At 50.5% G+C, this 13,572-nt stretch overlaps 1 protein-coding gene and 1 non-coding gene across 3 annotated transcripts in view; one reads left to right on the forward strand and one right to left on the reverse strand.

Annotated features, from left to right (window-relative positions):
* Positions 1–8,461: 8,461 nt before the first annotated feature.
* On the reverse strand, positions 8,462–8,534 carry TRNAR-ACG. The gene has a single exon. It is a non-coding gene; the product is annotated as a tRNA-Arg (tRNA).
* Positions 8,535–8,856: 322 nt separating this feature from the next.
* SACM1L (SAC1 like phosphatidylinositide phosphatase) overlaps positions 8,857–13,572 on the forward strand; it is a 58,724-nt gene continuing 54,008 nt past the window's right edge. For both annotated transcript variants that reach the window (XM_007088403.3, XM_042978754.1), the window contains exon 1: positions 8,857–8,973. In XM_007088403.3, the coding sequence (XP_007088465.1) occupies positions 8,942–8,973 (32 nt within the window). In that variant the 5' untranslated portion in view covers positions 8,857–8,941. The remainder of the gene's footprint in view (positions 8,974–13,572) is intronic.

A 13,572-nucleotide genomic window follows, 5' to 3' on the forward strand; every position in this document is an offset into this window, starting at 1 on the left:
TTCCACCGTGTCTCGTCTGTCTCTGGCCCAGTGCTTGGCTCGGGCGTGGCCTGCGAAGAAACCCGCAGAAGGTACACTGCTTTGGTCTGTTTCTTTTCTTGTTTTTCGTTGTTTTCCTCCGCTTGCGGTCTTCCACGCGCACAAAAATACCTCACAGGTCAGGGCTTCACCAAATCGCACGTCGGGAGGAACTCGGCCGTCACGCTGAACTCAGAGATGCCTCCGTGGGTGCGTGAGGGGTCTCGGCCTCCACGCGGGCCAGACTCCCGCGGGTCAGGGCGCTGTGATCTCAGCGGAAGGTCAGCTGAGAGTGGATCCAGTTGAACGTGGGTGCTGTTGCCGGACGCGTTTCATCATGTCGGTTCCCCGGGGTGGCGAGGGGCTAAGGGAGGGCCGCACCCGGGCAGGATTTCAGGGCCACCTGTGCACTGACGTGTCACAGTCCCGAGGCCAGACGTCAGTACGCCCGGTATTTCAATGAAGAGGTGGTGTAAAAGACTTAAAAAAGGAGGTTGCCTGCCGTTCGCCCTCTCGGCCCGTGGGGAGGGCCCCCTGGCCTCCGTGTTGTTGCCGGAGGTCGGGGGTCACGTCACTGCTGCCAGCTGGTCTGGGAGTATTGCCCTGGCACCCGCTCACCACCGCCTCCCCGCCTCGCACCCAGGGCAGCAGGGGCCACGGAGGGCGGTCACCGGAGCCCGAGGCCCACGGGACTCGCAGACTTTACAGTGGGCCCGGCTCCAGTTCTGCACCGTGTTTTGACCCGTTTCGGGGGCAGTTGCTACAGGAGGCACAGAATGGGCACCGTGAGTTGCCTCCTATGTTTATTCAGTTCGTTCTGCTAGAATCCTTTGGCCAGATGTCCCTTCAGCCCAGGCTGCGTGCTCTCATCGATCCCGTCCCACAGGCCGAGCCTCCAGAAGCCTGGCGCCGCGTGGGGCCGGGGGTGGGGAGAGAACCCCTCTCTTCCCAGCTGGGCCAGGGAGCCAGCCGATGTGTCTCGTCTTTGCCAACCGAGGAACGTCTCTGGCCTTGCTGACGCCCTTTGCTCTGATTGCAAGTCGGGCAGAAAGCGAAGAAAACTGCCTGAGAGCGACCGTCAAAAGCAGGGATTTGTGTGCAAAGTGGGTAACTAGGTTAGTTTTAAAAAAAAAGTCTCGGGATTAAATTTTTTAATTGGCCTTGATGGACGTGATTGGGACATCTGCCAAAACGGGGTTTTATAGTGTTAAGGAAGGACAGTAAGAGAATTTCCAGGTACCCTAGAAGTCCGAGCAGCAAGTTCTCTTGTGGTCCAGGGCCCCGGGGAGGGCGCGGGTAGGAATCTCGCACCAGTTCTGCTTCTCGGGCTCTTGCGCGAGAGCCGTGAAGAGATGGTCGCCTAGGCGGTTATCTCTACGTGGTTCTGTAAGCTGTTAGCCAAACAGAGTTGTAATGGGGTTGTATTTATAGGCACCTAGAAAGAAGACACAAGCACCTGGTAGGCCAGGATGAATCCATTCATTTTAACAGGTAGAGCGCGTAGCCCTTCCTGAGTTCCCTAGATAGCTCTTGGGCTTTAGATAAACCAGGAGAATTAAGGTTTGATCCCAGACCCCAAAGCCAGCCTCCGGCCTCCTCCCCTGCCTCATTTTGCCGTTAGTTTTTTTTCTTCCCCACCCCCTGCCCCTTCCCCAGCGAGGGCCATTCAGAAACTGCCAGGGTGGTCCGAGAAAAGCCAAGAACGTAGTTTGGCCTGCTGTTCCCCCTCGCGGTTACTCCCCCACCTGTCGGTGGGTAAAGAGTGCTTTGTTCATCCCTCATCGCGGAAGCGCGTCTCATCCCGTCTGGGTAATCGCCTGTACATGGCAGCAGGGTGTCCCCTTTCTCCGAGGGCAGTGCTCCGGTGCAAACCTCGCTCAGCCGAATCCACCGAGGTTGTGCTGTTGAGTCCTGGGCGGCGAGTGCAGTAAGGAGTTCTGATCACCGTCACCCGCCACCATCACCCTGTGGCCATGGGCTGCAGTCACCCTCACACAAGGAAAAATGTCAGGACCTGAGAGAATGATTTGGAACCCCCCCCATCCTTGGCAGGCTGGTTTGTGCGGGCCATTTCCCGTGCGTGGGGAAGTCTGGCAGCCGTGATGCCTGCCGGTTCCCTCGAAACCACGTGTGCAAGACTTGACCCCCAAATCAGCCTTGTTGCTGGATGCACCTGTCACGGCTCTGTCCGCCTTTGTGCCAGGAATACGTTCTAACTTCCAGGTGATTTGAAGTCAGTCTTAAAAGTAATAGACTAAAATGAGTAAAATACAGTAGCTATTTGTTCTGAGCCAGAGCTGGACAGGTGTGGGAAATTTCCGTATAGTGTATGAAAATTTCACCATGCAGGGAAATGATTTTCCACTGTATCTCGTCTTCTACGATAAAAAAAAAAATTCTTCAAAATTGTACTGTCGCTGTAAGATGATTCAAAATATTGTTACTGCAAAATCCTTCTTCAAAATTGTACTGTTGCTGTAAGATGATTCAAAATATTGTTACTGCAGAATCCTTCTTCAAAATTGTCGCTGTAAAATGATTCAAAATATCATGACAATAAATTGCATCAATTTGTAGCCTATTAAAGTGCCCTCCAACATGATGGTGGTTAACGGGTTTTCTTTTGTGTGTGTGGAGTGTGCAGACAGTGCTTTTCGCTAACTGGGTTTGGTCTTCTTTTGGAGCTCTGGCTCCTTAAAGGAACGTATGGGTCAAAACTATGAAAGGTCCAAGAGCTAATAAGGTAGCATGCGGTGATGTCATGGATCCTGCTGGAAGTTACGAGACTCCTAGGTCAGAGACAAAGGACAAGTTAATGCAGCACCAGCAGGAGCGTTTTTTGTTTGTTTGTTTTTTGGTTTTTTTTGAGAGAGCGAGTGTAAGTGAACAGGGAAAAGGGTCAGAGAGAGAATCTTTTTTCATTAATTTATTTAGAGAGAGAGAGAGCATGAGCAGGGGAGGGACAGAGAGAGAGGGAGAATCTTCAGCAGGCTCTGCGCCTTCAGCACAGAGCCCAACGCGGGGCTTGAACTCACGAACTGTGAGATCATGACCTGAGCCGAAACCAAGAGTCAGGCGTTTAACCGACTGAGCCACCCCAGGTGCCGAGAGAGAGAGAGAGAGAGAGAGAGAGAGAGAGAGAGAATCTTAAGCAGGCTCAGCGCTCGGTGTGGAGCCCAACACAGGGCTGCATCCCAAGACCCTGGGATCATGACCCGAGCCGAAATCAAGAGTTAGACGCTTAGCCGACTGAGCCACCCAGGTGCCCCAGTGGCATTTTACTTTATCGGCATTTACACAGACTCCCTGGGCCCTCGTACCTCTAGGGCCCCATGAAGAGGGCCAGGTGGTCCCTGCACGGGCAGCAGGCTGCATTGCAAGAGGAAACCCAGGCTCAGGAAACCTGAGTCTTACGATGACCGGTAAGCCCGCCTGACTTTGGCTCCAAAGAGAGACACTGTGTCTACCACCCAAGACCATTTACCGCACCAACATCCTTGAAAAGACATCTGGAACTGAGGGTGTGCCTAGCTCACAGGACGTACTGGAATCCAAGCGACCCTTGGCGAGTGAAGAATTGGCAGTTTCTTTACCTGGGTCCTTAGTCTTGAGACTGGATGTCGTGCTGCACTGGTGGTGATTTTGTCTCCTGGGAATGTTTCTTTGTGAGGAGGTACTGATTGAAGCATCCCAGAGGTGAGTGGCCCTCTGGATGTGAGGCAAGCTTGCACAGGAAGCACAGGAAGGCAGAGTGAAGGGCTGCGTGTGCGCCTGTAGTCCTTGGGGTGGGAGAGACGGCCCTGGACTTGCCTTTCACGGCTCAGTTCCCGGGCTGCTTCAGGCTTCGGGCGAGTTCTCGTGGCCACCAGGTCTGATGTGCCGGGGACACGGGGAGGCTGAGAACGAGTGCTGACTGTCCTGGTGTCTTACCGGAAAATAAAACCCCTTTTTACGTGATGAGAGAGCACGTATACTGATTTTACAAACATGGGCTGCCATTTTCTTATGACCCTGATGCTACAAGGGATGACACTATCATCAGGGAACAAGGTGGTTTGGGCCAAGGTGTGCTGGTGCCCCAGCCGTGGGGATTTGTGGTGTTTGATTTGTGGTGGTTGCTGGTTTCTATGCTGTCCCTACTCCCGTCACGGCCAAGTTCAGGCTGTCAACATGGCATCCCCGCATCTGGAGCTGGGAGGCGATGGCGAGGTCATGAACAAATGACTCCGGCCTCCTGGGCCACGTGGGGCTGAAGCGCTGGGGAAATCTGGCCCGGTTTTCGGTTCTGTGATCGAAGCAGTAACAACAGGAACAGCTGCCATTTATCGTGTGCTCGCCATGTACTAGGTGCTGTTCCAAGGACCGTATTCTTTATAACCTTCCGTTTTATGGACAAGGCAACGGAGTCACGGAAGGGTGAAGTAACTCTCCAGACACGAAGTACCCAGAAAACTGAGGCAAGACTTCGCCCCAGGCCGAATCTCACCCAGCAGGAGCTGTTGCATCACTGTGGCCGCTGGGAGCAAGAACTTGCCTTTCAGTGGCTTTGTTCAGGAGGGCCACTTGGCCGGAAGCACTCATTGCGAGGGGTAGGAGGGGCCTGCCGCTGCTCTCTCTTGGAGTCTGTATGGGTTTCTTATTGTTCTGGAATAACCAAACGTAGTGGCCTAAAACAACACAAATCTGGGGGCGTCTGGGTGGCTCAGTCCGTTAAGTGTCTGACTCTTGATCTCGGCTCGGGTCACAATCTCACGGTTGGTGAGGTCGAGCCCCGCGTTGGGCTCTGCACTGACAGCGAGGAACCTGCTTGGGATTCTCTCTCTCTCTCTGCCCCTCTCCTGCTTGTGCGCACACACGCTCTTTCTCTTCCTTGAATGTAAGAAAACACACACACACACACACACACACACACAAATTCGTCATCCTACGGTTCAGGAGAAATGGGCTTTATGGAGCTCAAATCAGGGTGTCAGCAGAGCCGAGTTCCTTCCAGAGGTGCTAGGGGAGAATCCGTCCCTTGCCCTTCTTCAGCTTCTAGAGGCCGCCCACACTCCTTGGCTTGTGGCTCCGTTCTCTGAAGTCTGTTGTCACACCTCCTCTCTCCCCACCCCTCCCTGCTTCTTTCTTGTTCGGCCCCATGTAGGATTACATTGGGCACGCCCATGGGGTGTAGGATAATCCCCTCGTCTGGAGACCCTTCACCACATCTGCAAAGCTTCTTCTGCTTATAGGATAAACTATTCATAGGTTCTGGGGATTAGGCCATGGACATCTTGGTGGGGGAGCACTACTCAGCTTACTACAGAGTCCAACAAACTTTTCAGATGGAATGAAAATATCAGGGGATCATTAGGTGCATTTTCTTCAAGCATTGCTAAAAGTGGGCTTTGCATTTCCCCTGGATTGAAAACGGAAGTGCTTCATATATAAACATGACATGGCCAGGGCGCCTGGGTGGCTCAGTCAGTTGAGCATCTGACTGCGGCTTAGGTAATGATCTCGCAGTTTGTGAGTTCGAGCCCCGCGTCGGGCTCTGTGCTGACAGCTCGGAGCCTGGAGCCTGTTTCAGATTCTGTGTCTCCCTCTCTCTGACCTTCCCCATTCATGCTCTGTCTCTGTCTCTGAAAAATGAATAAACATTTAAAAAAAAAAAAAAGTGACGTGGCCCACGGATCCTGGGTGTAGAAACACACCAGAATTGGTCGTACTCTGTGGGAGAAAAGTCAGTCAGTGGTCTGGGCCAGCAGAAGTCCCAGGTCTGTGACACTTGTAGGAGAAGCCCTGGTTACCTGGATGGTCCCGGCAGCCTGAGGCACTTCCATCACTTGGTTATATTCATGCCCCTCCAACTGATCCCGGCCCTCGAGGACAGGCGGCTGTGGGCCCCGAGCTGCCCACGGGACCTTTGTATTTACACATATAATCTCACTACAGGGAAAACTTAGCTGAAGATGTCAATTTATATTATTTATCCTTGCCTGATTTCTTATTCTGAACATGGTTCTCCCTAGAATCTGATTTTGGCTGGTTAGGCATTTAAAACCCCCAGAAGAAAGTGTTTCTGCCTGGATTCGTTTCCATTTTCCATCCTCGCGGAGTGTTCATAAAGGCCTTGGCTTGTCTTATGCAACCGGCAAAGAAAGGCCGACCTTTGTGTCTGTGTTCTGTGGTGAACAGAACTTCCAACGATGACGTGTTTAGAGTCCAGGGAGGAGCTCTCTGCAGGGCGATGGCTGTTCCTTCTTTTCGTGGAGCCTTAAGAGGTAGGCTGCCGGGGGGCGCCTGGGTGGCGCAGTCGGTTAAGCATCCGACTTCAGCCGGGTCACGATCTCGCGGTCCGTGAGTTCGAGCCCCGTGTCAGGCTCTGGGCTGATGGCTCGGAGCCTGGAGCCTATTTCCGATTCTGTGTCTCCCTCTCTCTCTGCCCCTCCCCCGTTCATGCTCTGTCTCTCTCTGTTCCAAAAATAAATAAAAAAGGTTGAAAAAAAAATTAAAAAAAAAAAAAAAAAAAAGAGGTAGGCTGCCGATAGGCTCACAGCTGGCGAGAGGAAGCGTCATCAGGATTAGAGACGAGATCTGATGCTAACTAGCAAGGGAGAAAGGCTGGGGTGCATACGTGATCGCCATTTCATGCCCAGATAGGGAATGACCCTGAGTCCACGCACGTGGTAGCCCTCTGGTGCATAGTAAGCTCAAGGCCAGGATGGCTTTGGGGTCAAGAGCCCAGACTCAAGTTCTAACTCAGGCTCTACCACTTAATTGCTCAATGACCTTAAGCAAAGTTTGTTCCCGCACACGCAAAAATGGGGATCACGACGGAACTTGCCTTATAGGCTTGTTGTAGGATTGATCGAATTAGTCCAAGAGTTTAGAGCTTTTAGTTGCTAATAAGGGTGAGAGGCTTTAGGACTTAGTTGATCTTTCCATTGGGAAGAGCAAAAAATAAATTACAAATGGGTTAAATGGAAAAAACAATACAAACATAAAAAGTTGAAAAGACCACATATATAATAAAAAAACCATGAAGTAAAATATTGGTAAATTCGAATATACAGTAGTGGATTTACAGTACTTTAGGTTCAAAAACAGTATAAGGAAAAGGTAAATGATAAACTGGAAGTTTGCAATGTGTTTGAGAGGGAAAGAATATCCTTCATATACTAAAAAGTCTAAAAAAACTGAATGCATACATCAAGAAAAAATAGATATATCAAGTAATACATGTAAAAGGAAGTTCTGTTTTTTTCTTACAAAGATTGCAAAGAAACCATAGTGAAATCTGTAATATTTAGTGTTGGTTAGCAAGCAAGAAAACTTGCTGTTAATGGAAGTGTGTTGGTTTAATTTTTTTGGAGGCAATTTGAAAATACGTTCCAAGTATCATTCCACATCCAGAAACTTAGAAGACATATGAGAAATAACACAGCATTATCTCTAAAAAGCGTTAAGGTGATAACCCAAATTCCCAGCCAGAGGGTAATGCTTAAAATTATCTAGTTCTTGGATGGGATAGCTTCCAAGTGTATTTAATGACCTTAAACCTCAGAAAGCTAAGGGGCCCAAACGGGAACACAAAGACATACCTAGTACACGCTCAAATTTGGAAAAATACATGGGTAGGTATATCCATATTAAAAAGCATGGAAAAAAAAACATCTAAAAGGAAAAAATCATATTAACAGTAATCTTGGGATGGGAATTATTTTTTATCACAAAATAGTTTTCTGTATTTCACAACTTTTCTGTAACTTCTTCAAAAGGGGGGAAAAAAAGTGATATTGGAGAGCTTTCATTGATCGATGTCCTATGCCTTGGCCAGTCCACTGGTTCGGGTCCGCTTTCCTCCACAGAGATTTCCAGACCTCAGGTCTTCGAGGCAGGCATAATAATGCACTCTGCTAGGTCACCTGGGGCCATCTCACTGTAAAAACACGCCTGCCTCGGGGCTTCCCGGGGGAATCTGATGGCAGGTGGCCTGTGCACGGGGACCGCTGCGTGGGCAGCGCGCTGCGGCCCGCGCGCAACAGCGCTACAAGCGTCCAGTCCCCGCGGCGTGTGAGCGGCGGAGCCCAAGCGGGCGCGTTTCCCACGTCACTTCGGGGCTCTCCGCCCCGGGGAGAGAGGCCAGAACCGTGCCTCGAATGCGCTTTGGTGTCATCAGGTGGCTAACCTCCGGCCACAGCGCGCCCCCCACTCCAAGCTGCCACCTTCCCAGGTGTATCTTCCTTTATGTACCCCTTTTCCAGGGGCTCCTGCATCATCAATGGGAAGCCGTGCACTTTACGAACCACCTCGACCCCTGGTTCCCAACACAGCTGAAAAGATGACGTTTCGGGCAAAGTGGCGGTAAAAGTCAAGATATTTACCCTCACACTCTAGCCCGGGACCTTTCTAGGGACACCCCGTAACTTGATCAAGCCCAGAAGGGGCAAAAAGTGCACCTCGAGCCAGCCAGGAGTCGAACCTAGAATCTTCTGATCCGTAGTCAGACGCGTTATCCATTGCGCCACTGGCCCTGTAGCAGCCCAACCCTCCCTGTGATGTAGATCACCCTTTGCGCAGCTTCCACAGGTTCCCCAGCACTGGCGCAGCATTTCCGCCCCCGGGGACGCGGCGCCCGCCCACGGCTCTCACCGCTCCTCCTTTCCCCAGCAAGCGCCCTCCGCCAATCCACAGCCGCAACGTCACGGCGCTCCCCGGCGCGCTCCAATCCGCGCGCCGTACAGCTTCTCTAGCGGGCGCGGGCGTGCGCACAAGTTTGTCCGCGGCCGCCTCCCGTCCGCTCGGGTCGAATGGGGCGGGGAAAGGGGTGGGGCGAGCCGGGCGCTGCGGCCGCGGAGCTGGGTGAACGGTAGCGCCGTGGAAGAGGCGGCGGCGCGGGGAGGAGCGGGCGGAAAGAGGAAGAAGGAGCTAGTGGTGCACGATGGCGGCGACGACCTACGAGCGGCTGAAGCTGTGAGTCCCGCGGACCGAAGGGGCCTGAGGGGTGGCGGGCGGGGCGGCAGGTGCGGGCCGCCGCCTCGGGCAGGGCTCCGGAGTCCCGGGGCTGCGGGCCGGGTGTGGGAGCCCCTGGCACCCCTCGCCTTCCCTGCCCGGCGCGGCCCGTCCTGGAGCTTGTAGCTTGCGGCCGCCCGAAGGCCCCGCTGGAGTCGCCACAGGCCCGGGAGCCCGAGGATGACAGTCTCGCCGGCCTTTCTTCGCCCCGCTCGGCCTCAGCGCCCACGGCGGGAGGGCGAAGCTGCAGACCGGCTTCCAGCGAGCCCGGGTCGGCGTTGTGATGCGACAAGCTCGGGCCGTGCTGCACCCCACCCACTTTGTGTGTTGGAGAGGTGGCGGCTAAATTTATCTTTATCGCTTAGTGGAGGAAGAGAGAAGTTTTTTGTGTTGTTGTTGTTTTTTTTCTTGTTTAATGGACCCATGACCGCACGTTAGAGTCCACACGCAAATGGACAAACCTTTAACTGGGCATCAAAGCCCGCCTGACCAGCCTTCAGGACGCAGGAAAAAAGAACCGTCAAATACTCTTGAGATCCTAAAGGGTTTACCTGGTTTCAGCTATTGTGCAACTCAAGCACGAAGCAGGTTAAGTTCGTGTTGACAGCCAAAGGCTGTTCTCGAGAATTTTGGCAGTGCAGGTGGACTTTTCCGTAAAGCCAAGTTCTTGAGGCTTTGAGAAATAGGCTCTGGTTGTTAAGGTTGTAAATTGAGTGTTTGTAGGTTCTTTTGGCTTGTCCTGGATAAATAAAAAACACACATTTCCCTTAGCATTACCGTGAGCTCTTTGGTTCTTTTGCGTCTGAATAACTTTTCTTCTACTTTGTGCTTCATGCTTTCCCTCTAGAATGAAAGTCCACTTGCCCTAGTGTGAGAATGTCCTTGGCCTCAGAAGCTAATGCCATTTGGGGAAGCTTACCTATCCCTAAATGAGTTAAAATACCTTGGGACTTAGGCAGAGGTATCACATTTCCTTTGGAGGGATAGGAGGACATCCAAATGTGGTTTGGGCACTTCCTCTGCTCCCTGGAACCTCAAACTCACATAACTTTCTGGAAGGTTCAATTTAAAGTTAGGCATGCAAAAGTGGGAGTGAGGTCATCTACTCGACATGAGGTATTTTGCAGAAAAGGTGATTCCTTTCTCCTCAGCCCGCTCCCTTTGCCCCTTTTGTGTACTGTAATTCTCTTTGGAAACCTCAGCTGCACACTTCCCTCCACATTCTCCTTGTCAGGTTTCCTTATTCTCTCCCAGTTCCCCCTTTGCAAGGTGATCACCTTGTTGGTGAATGAATCCAGCGAAATGTCTGAAATGTCTTTGACTCCGGTACTGGCTGGGCGGGTGTCACGTGTTCTCGGCTGGCTAACTGGGCTATTGTTGACTATCTGAAAGTCACCAAAGGGTTTAATATGATCCTACGGCAGGTCTCAAATGCGTTCAAGCAATAGGGAGCCTTGGCTTGTTGCAGCTCAGGGTTAGGTCAGGGAATGCAGTTGAGTTTGTGGCAAAGATTGAATGGGATGGAGAACTGGAGAACTCTGATGATTGCCTATGTGTTGTCAAGGAGGCACTAAAGTCACCAGTATGATCTTTAAAAAAAAAAAAAAAAAAAAAGGCTCTATGTCCATAAAAGAGAAAGGAAATTTGGCCCTGAAGTGGTAGGGATGATGCTTTTGTATTGATTTTTATAGAAGTGGAAACTATGAATTTGAGTGAAAAAGTAAATCTGGGGTTATGTGAAAGTCACTCCTTGATTTGTTGGACCTCAACGTTATACCTCCCTCCCCCCCAACAAAAGTTTTGAGCGCTTGTGTCAATGTGAAGCCACCATTTTTTGTGTGTGTGATTTTTGCATTTCTTACCAAGAAGTTCGTGAGTTGGAGTCTTTGCTCTTAATCCTTCTTTTTGGCCCTTTCTGCTCCAAGGCATGCTGTTCAGGGTTTTTAAATGTGGCCTCTGACCTAAGGGATGGTTTTTTTAGATGCATTTGGGAGTGGCAGTAGTTTCTGACCCATGTAAGAATTAGTAGAACATAATAGTCATTTTTATTTAAAAACTATTTTAATGTTTATTTATTAAAAAAAAATTTTTTTTTTCATGTTCATTTATTTTCGAGACAGAGAGAGACAGAACATGAACGGGGGAGGGGCAGAGAGAGAGGGAGACACAGAATCCGAAGCAGGCTCCAGGCTCTGAGCTGTCAGCACAGAGCCCGACGCGGGGCTCGAACTCACGGACCGCGAGATCGTGACCTGAGCTGAAGTCGGACGCTTAACCGACAGAGCCACCCAGGCGCCCCTAATGTTTATTTATTTTTGAGAGAGTGAGAGAACACAAGCAGGGGAGGGGACAGAAAGAGGGAGGCACAGAATCCAAGGCAGGCTCCAGGCTCCGAGCCGTCAGCACAGAGCCGGACGCAGGGCTTGAACCCATGAACAGTGAGATCATGGCCTGAGCCGAAGTCGCAGGCTTAACCGACTGAGCCACCCAGGCATCCCAGACATAATAGCCATTTTTAAAAGCATACCTATAGATGTTTCAAGAAAGATCCATACAAGAGGTGGTTTGATTATTTATTACAAAGCTAGTGCTAGTGCTCAGTCTGTTACAGTATCGAAGTGCTGGGGATTTTAAAGAATAATTTGTTCTGCAAGTATCTCACCCATTTGCAGTCTGTCTCTGTCCTGCTATGGCGTCACCTCGCCCTGGTTTTATCCTCTGCTCCCCTGCTTACAGTCCCCAGTTCCATCTTGCCTATAGGGCCGAGCCCACATTTCCTAGTCATCTGGGTCTGGTCTCTTCCCAAGCTGTCCCTTAACCTTATGTCCCCTAATTGCCCAATGCATTTTTCCCCCTTCCACCACACTTGGCCACCCTCGTTTAGCCTCAGGGTTGGGCTTATTTATTTTGATCCTTCTACCCAAATGCCTTCTCCCTCCCTCCCCTCTTTCCATGCTGATCACATCCATGGGCCCATGGTAGAGCTGAGAGACGGCAGACTGTGTTAGTCAGGAGAGACGGAGAATCAGATGCTGACCTTGTTCACATGCTTTATGTTATGGCCACGTTACTTAACCTCTGGATCAGTTTTTCATCTGTAAAATGAGCACAGAACTACCTCACAGGATTATCATAAAGACTGAAAGAGTGTAAATGTAATTAACAGAGACTCACTTTCTCTAAGAAGGCTTTCCCCACGTCTTTCCCTTCACGGAGCTCCCATGACAGTCTGCTGTCATGGAGACCGGACGCCAAATGTGCATCTGGTTTGCACCTTCTACCTGTTAGGATTGACAAGCGGTAGATTATTATCTCACGGACGGGAGGGCTGAATAAGTCTGTCGCGCTGTTTGAACCTCTCACTGCCACCTGGAAATGATGAAATCCCTATAGTGCATATTCTTTGTTGCAAATAGGTAGAACATATTAGAAATGCCTTAACGTGGATTCTTGGCTAGTCCTCGGTACCAAGCATAAAGCCTTGTGCAGAGAGACCCTCCTTGAATCACCTGAGTACATGAACTTGGCAGTGTAGAGTGTAGATGTAAGAGTAGACGTACGATGTAAGAGGGAGATATCACCAGCATTCAAAAAGAACCCAGCCTGGGGTAATTTGGGATGTATTCTGTTGAAGTAGCAGCAGCTGAGGTCATTCCATGTATATGATTGTCTTTCCAGTGCCTCTGAAGTCATAGGTTGATGTATATCCTCTGTCATCGTTGGAGATGGAGATCGTTGCCCTTGGCGAGCCATGCCACGGCAGAACTGGCCTTGGAACACAGCAGGCCCAGAGTCCAGAGATCTTTCCATTACACTGCATTATTCAAATTACCTTTTTTTCTTATCAGATTGCTTTCACTTTAGTCCTTGGATGTGCCTGGTATAGAAGCGAGCCACTTAGGTTTGAAAATAGCTGACGTGTCCATTTGGATTTTTAATATAGAAAACAGAATGTTGATATATTCAGAATTTAAAATTCTTTTTTTAAATGTTATTATTTAAAACAAATTTTTTTAATGTTTATTTTTGAGAGAGAGAGAGAGTGCAAGCGGGGAAGGGACAAAGAGAGAGAGGGAGGTACAGAATTCAAAGCAGGCTCCAAGTTCTGAAGTGTCAGCATAGAGCCCAACACGGGGCTCAAACCCACAAACTGTGAGATCATGACCTGAGCCGAAGTTGGACACCCAACCGGCTGATCACCCAGGTGCCCCTTTTAATGTTATTTTTGAGAGAGAGAGAGAGAGAGAGAGAGAGAGAGCGTGCACGCGCAAGCCAGGGAGGAGCAGAGAGAGAAGGGGGCAGAGGATCTGAAGCAGGCTCCGTGCTGACAGCAGAGAGCCGGATGTGGGGCTTGAACTCTTGAACTGTGAGATCATGACCTGAGCCAAATTCGGGTACCCTTGACCTGAGCCAAATTAGGACCCTTAACCGACTGAGCCACCCAGGCACCCCTAAAATTCTTTTTACACATCCAGGCCATTCTAAATAATCTACCTCGTGACTCCTTTTTCTTTTCAAGTTACTGGTGTGAACATGAGTAACGTCAAACAATGAAAAAAG

The sequence above is a fragment of the Panthera tigris genome, chromosome A2, assembly GCF_018350195.1.
Source record: "Panthera tigris isolate Pti1 chromosome A2, P.tigris_Pti1_mat1.1, whole genome shotgun sequence".
Taxonomy (NCBI): domain Eukaryota; kingdom Metazoa; phylum Chordata; class Mammalia; order Carnivora; family Felidae; genus Panthera; species Panthera tigris.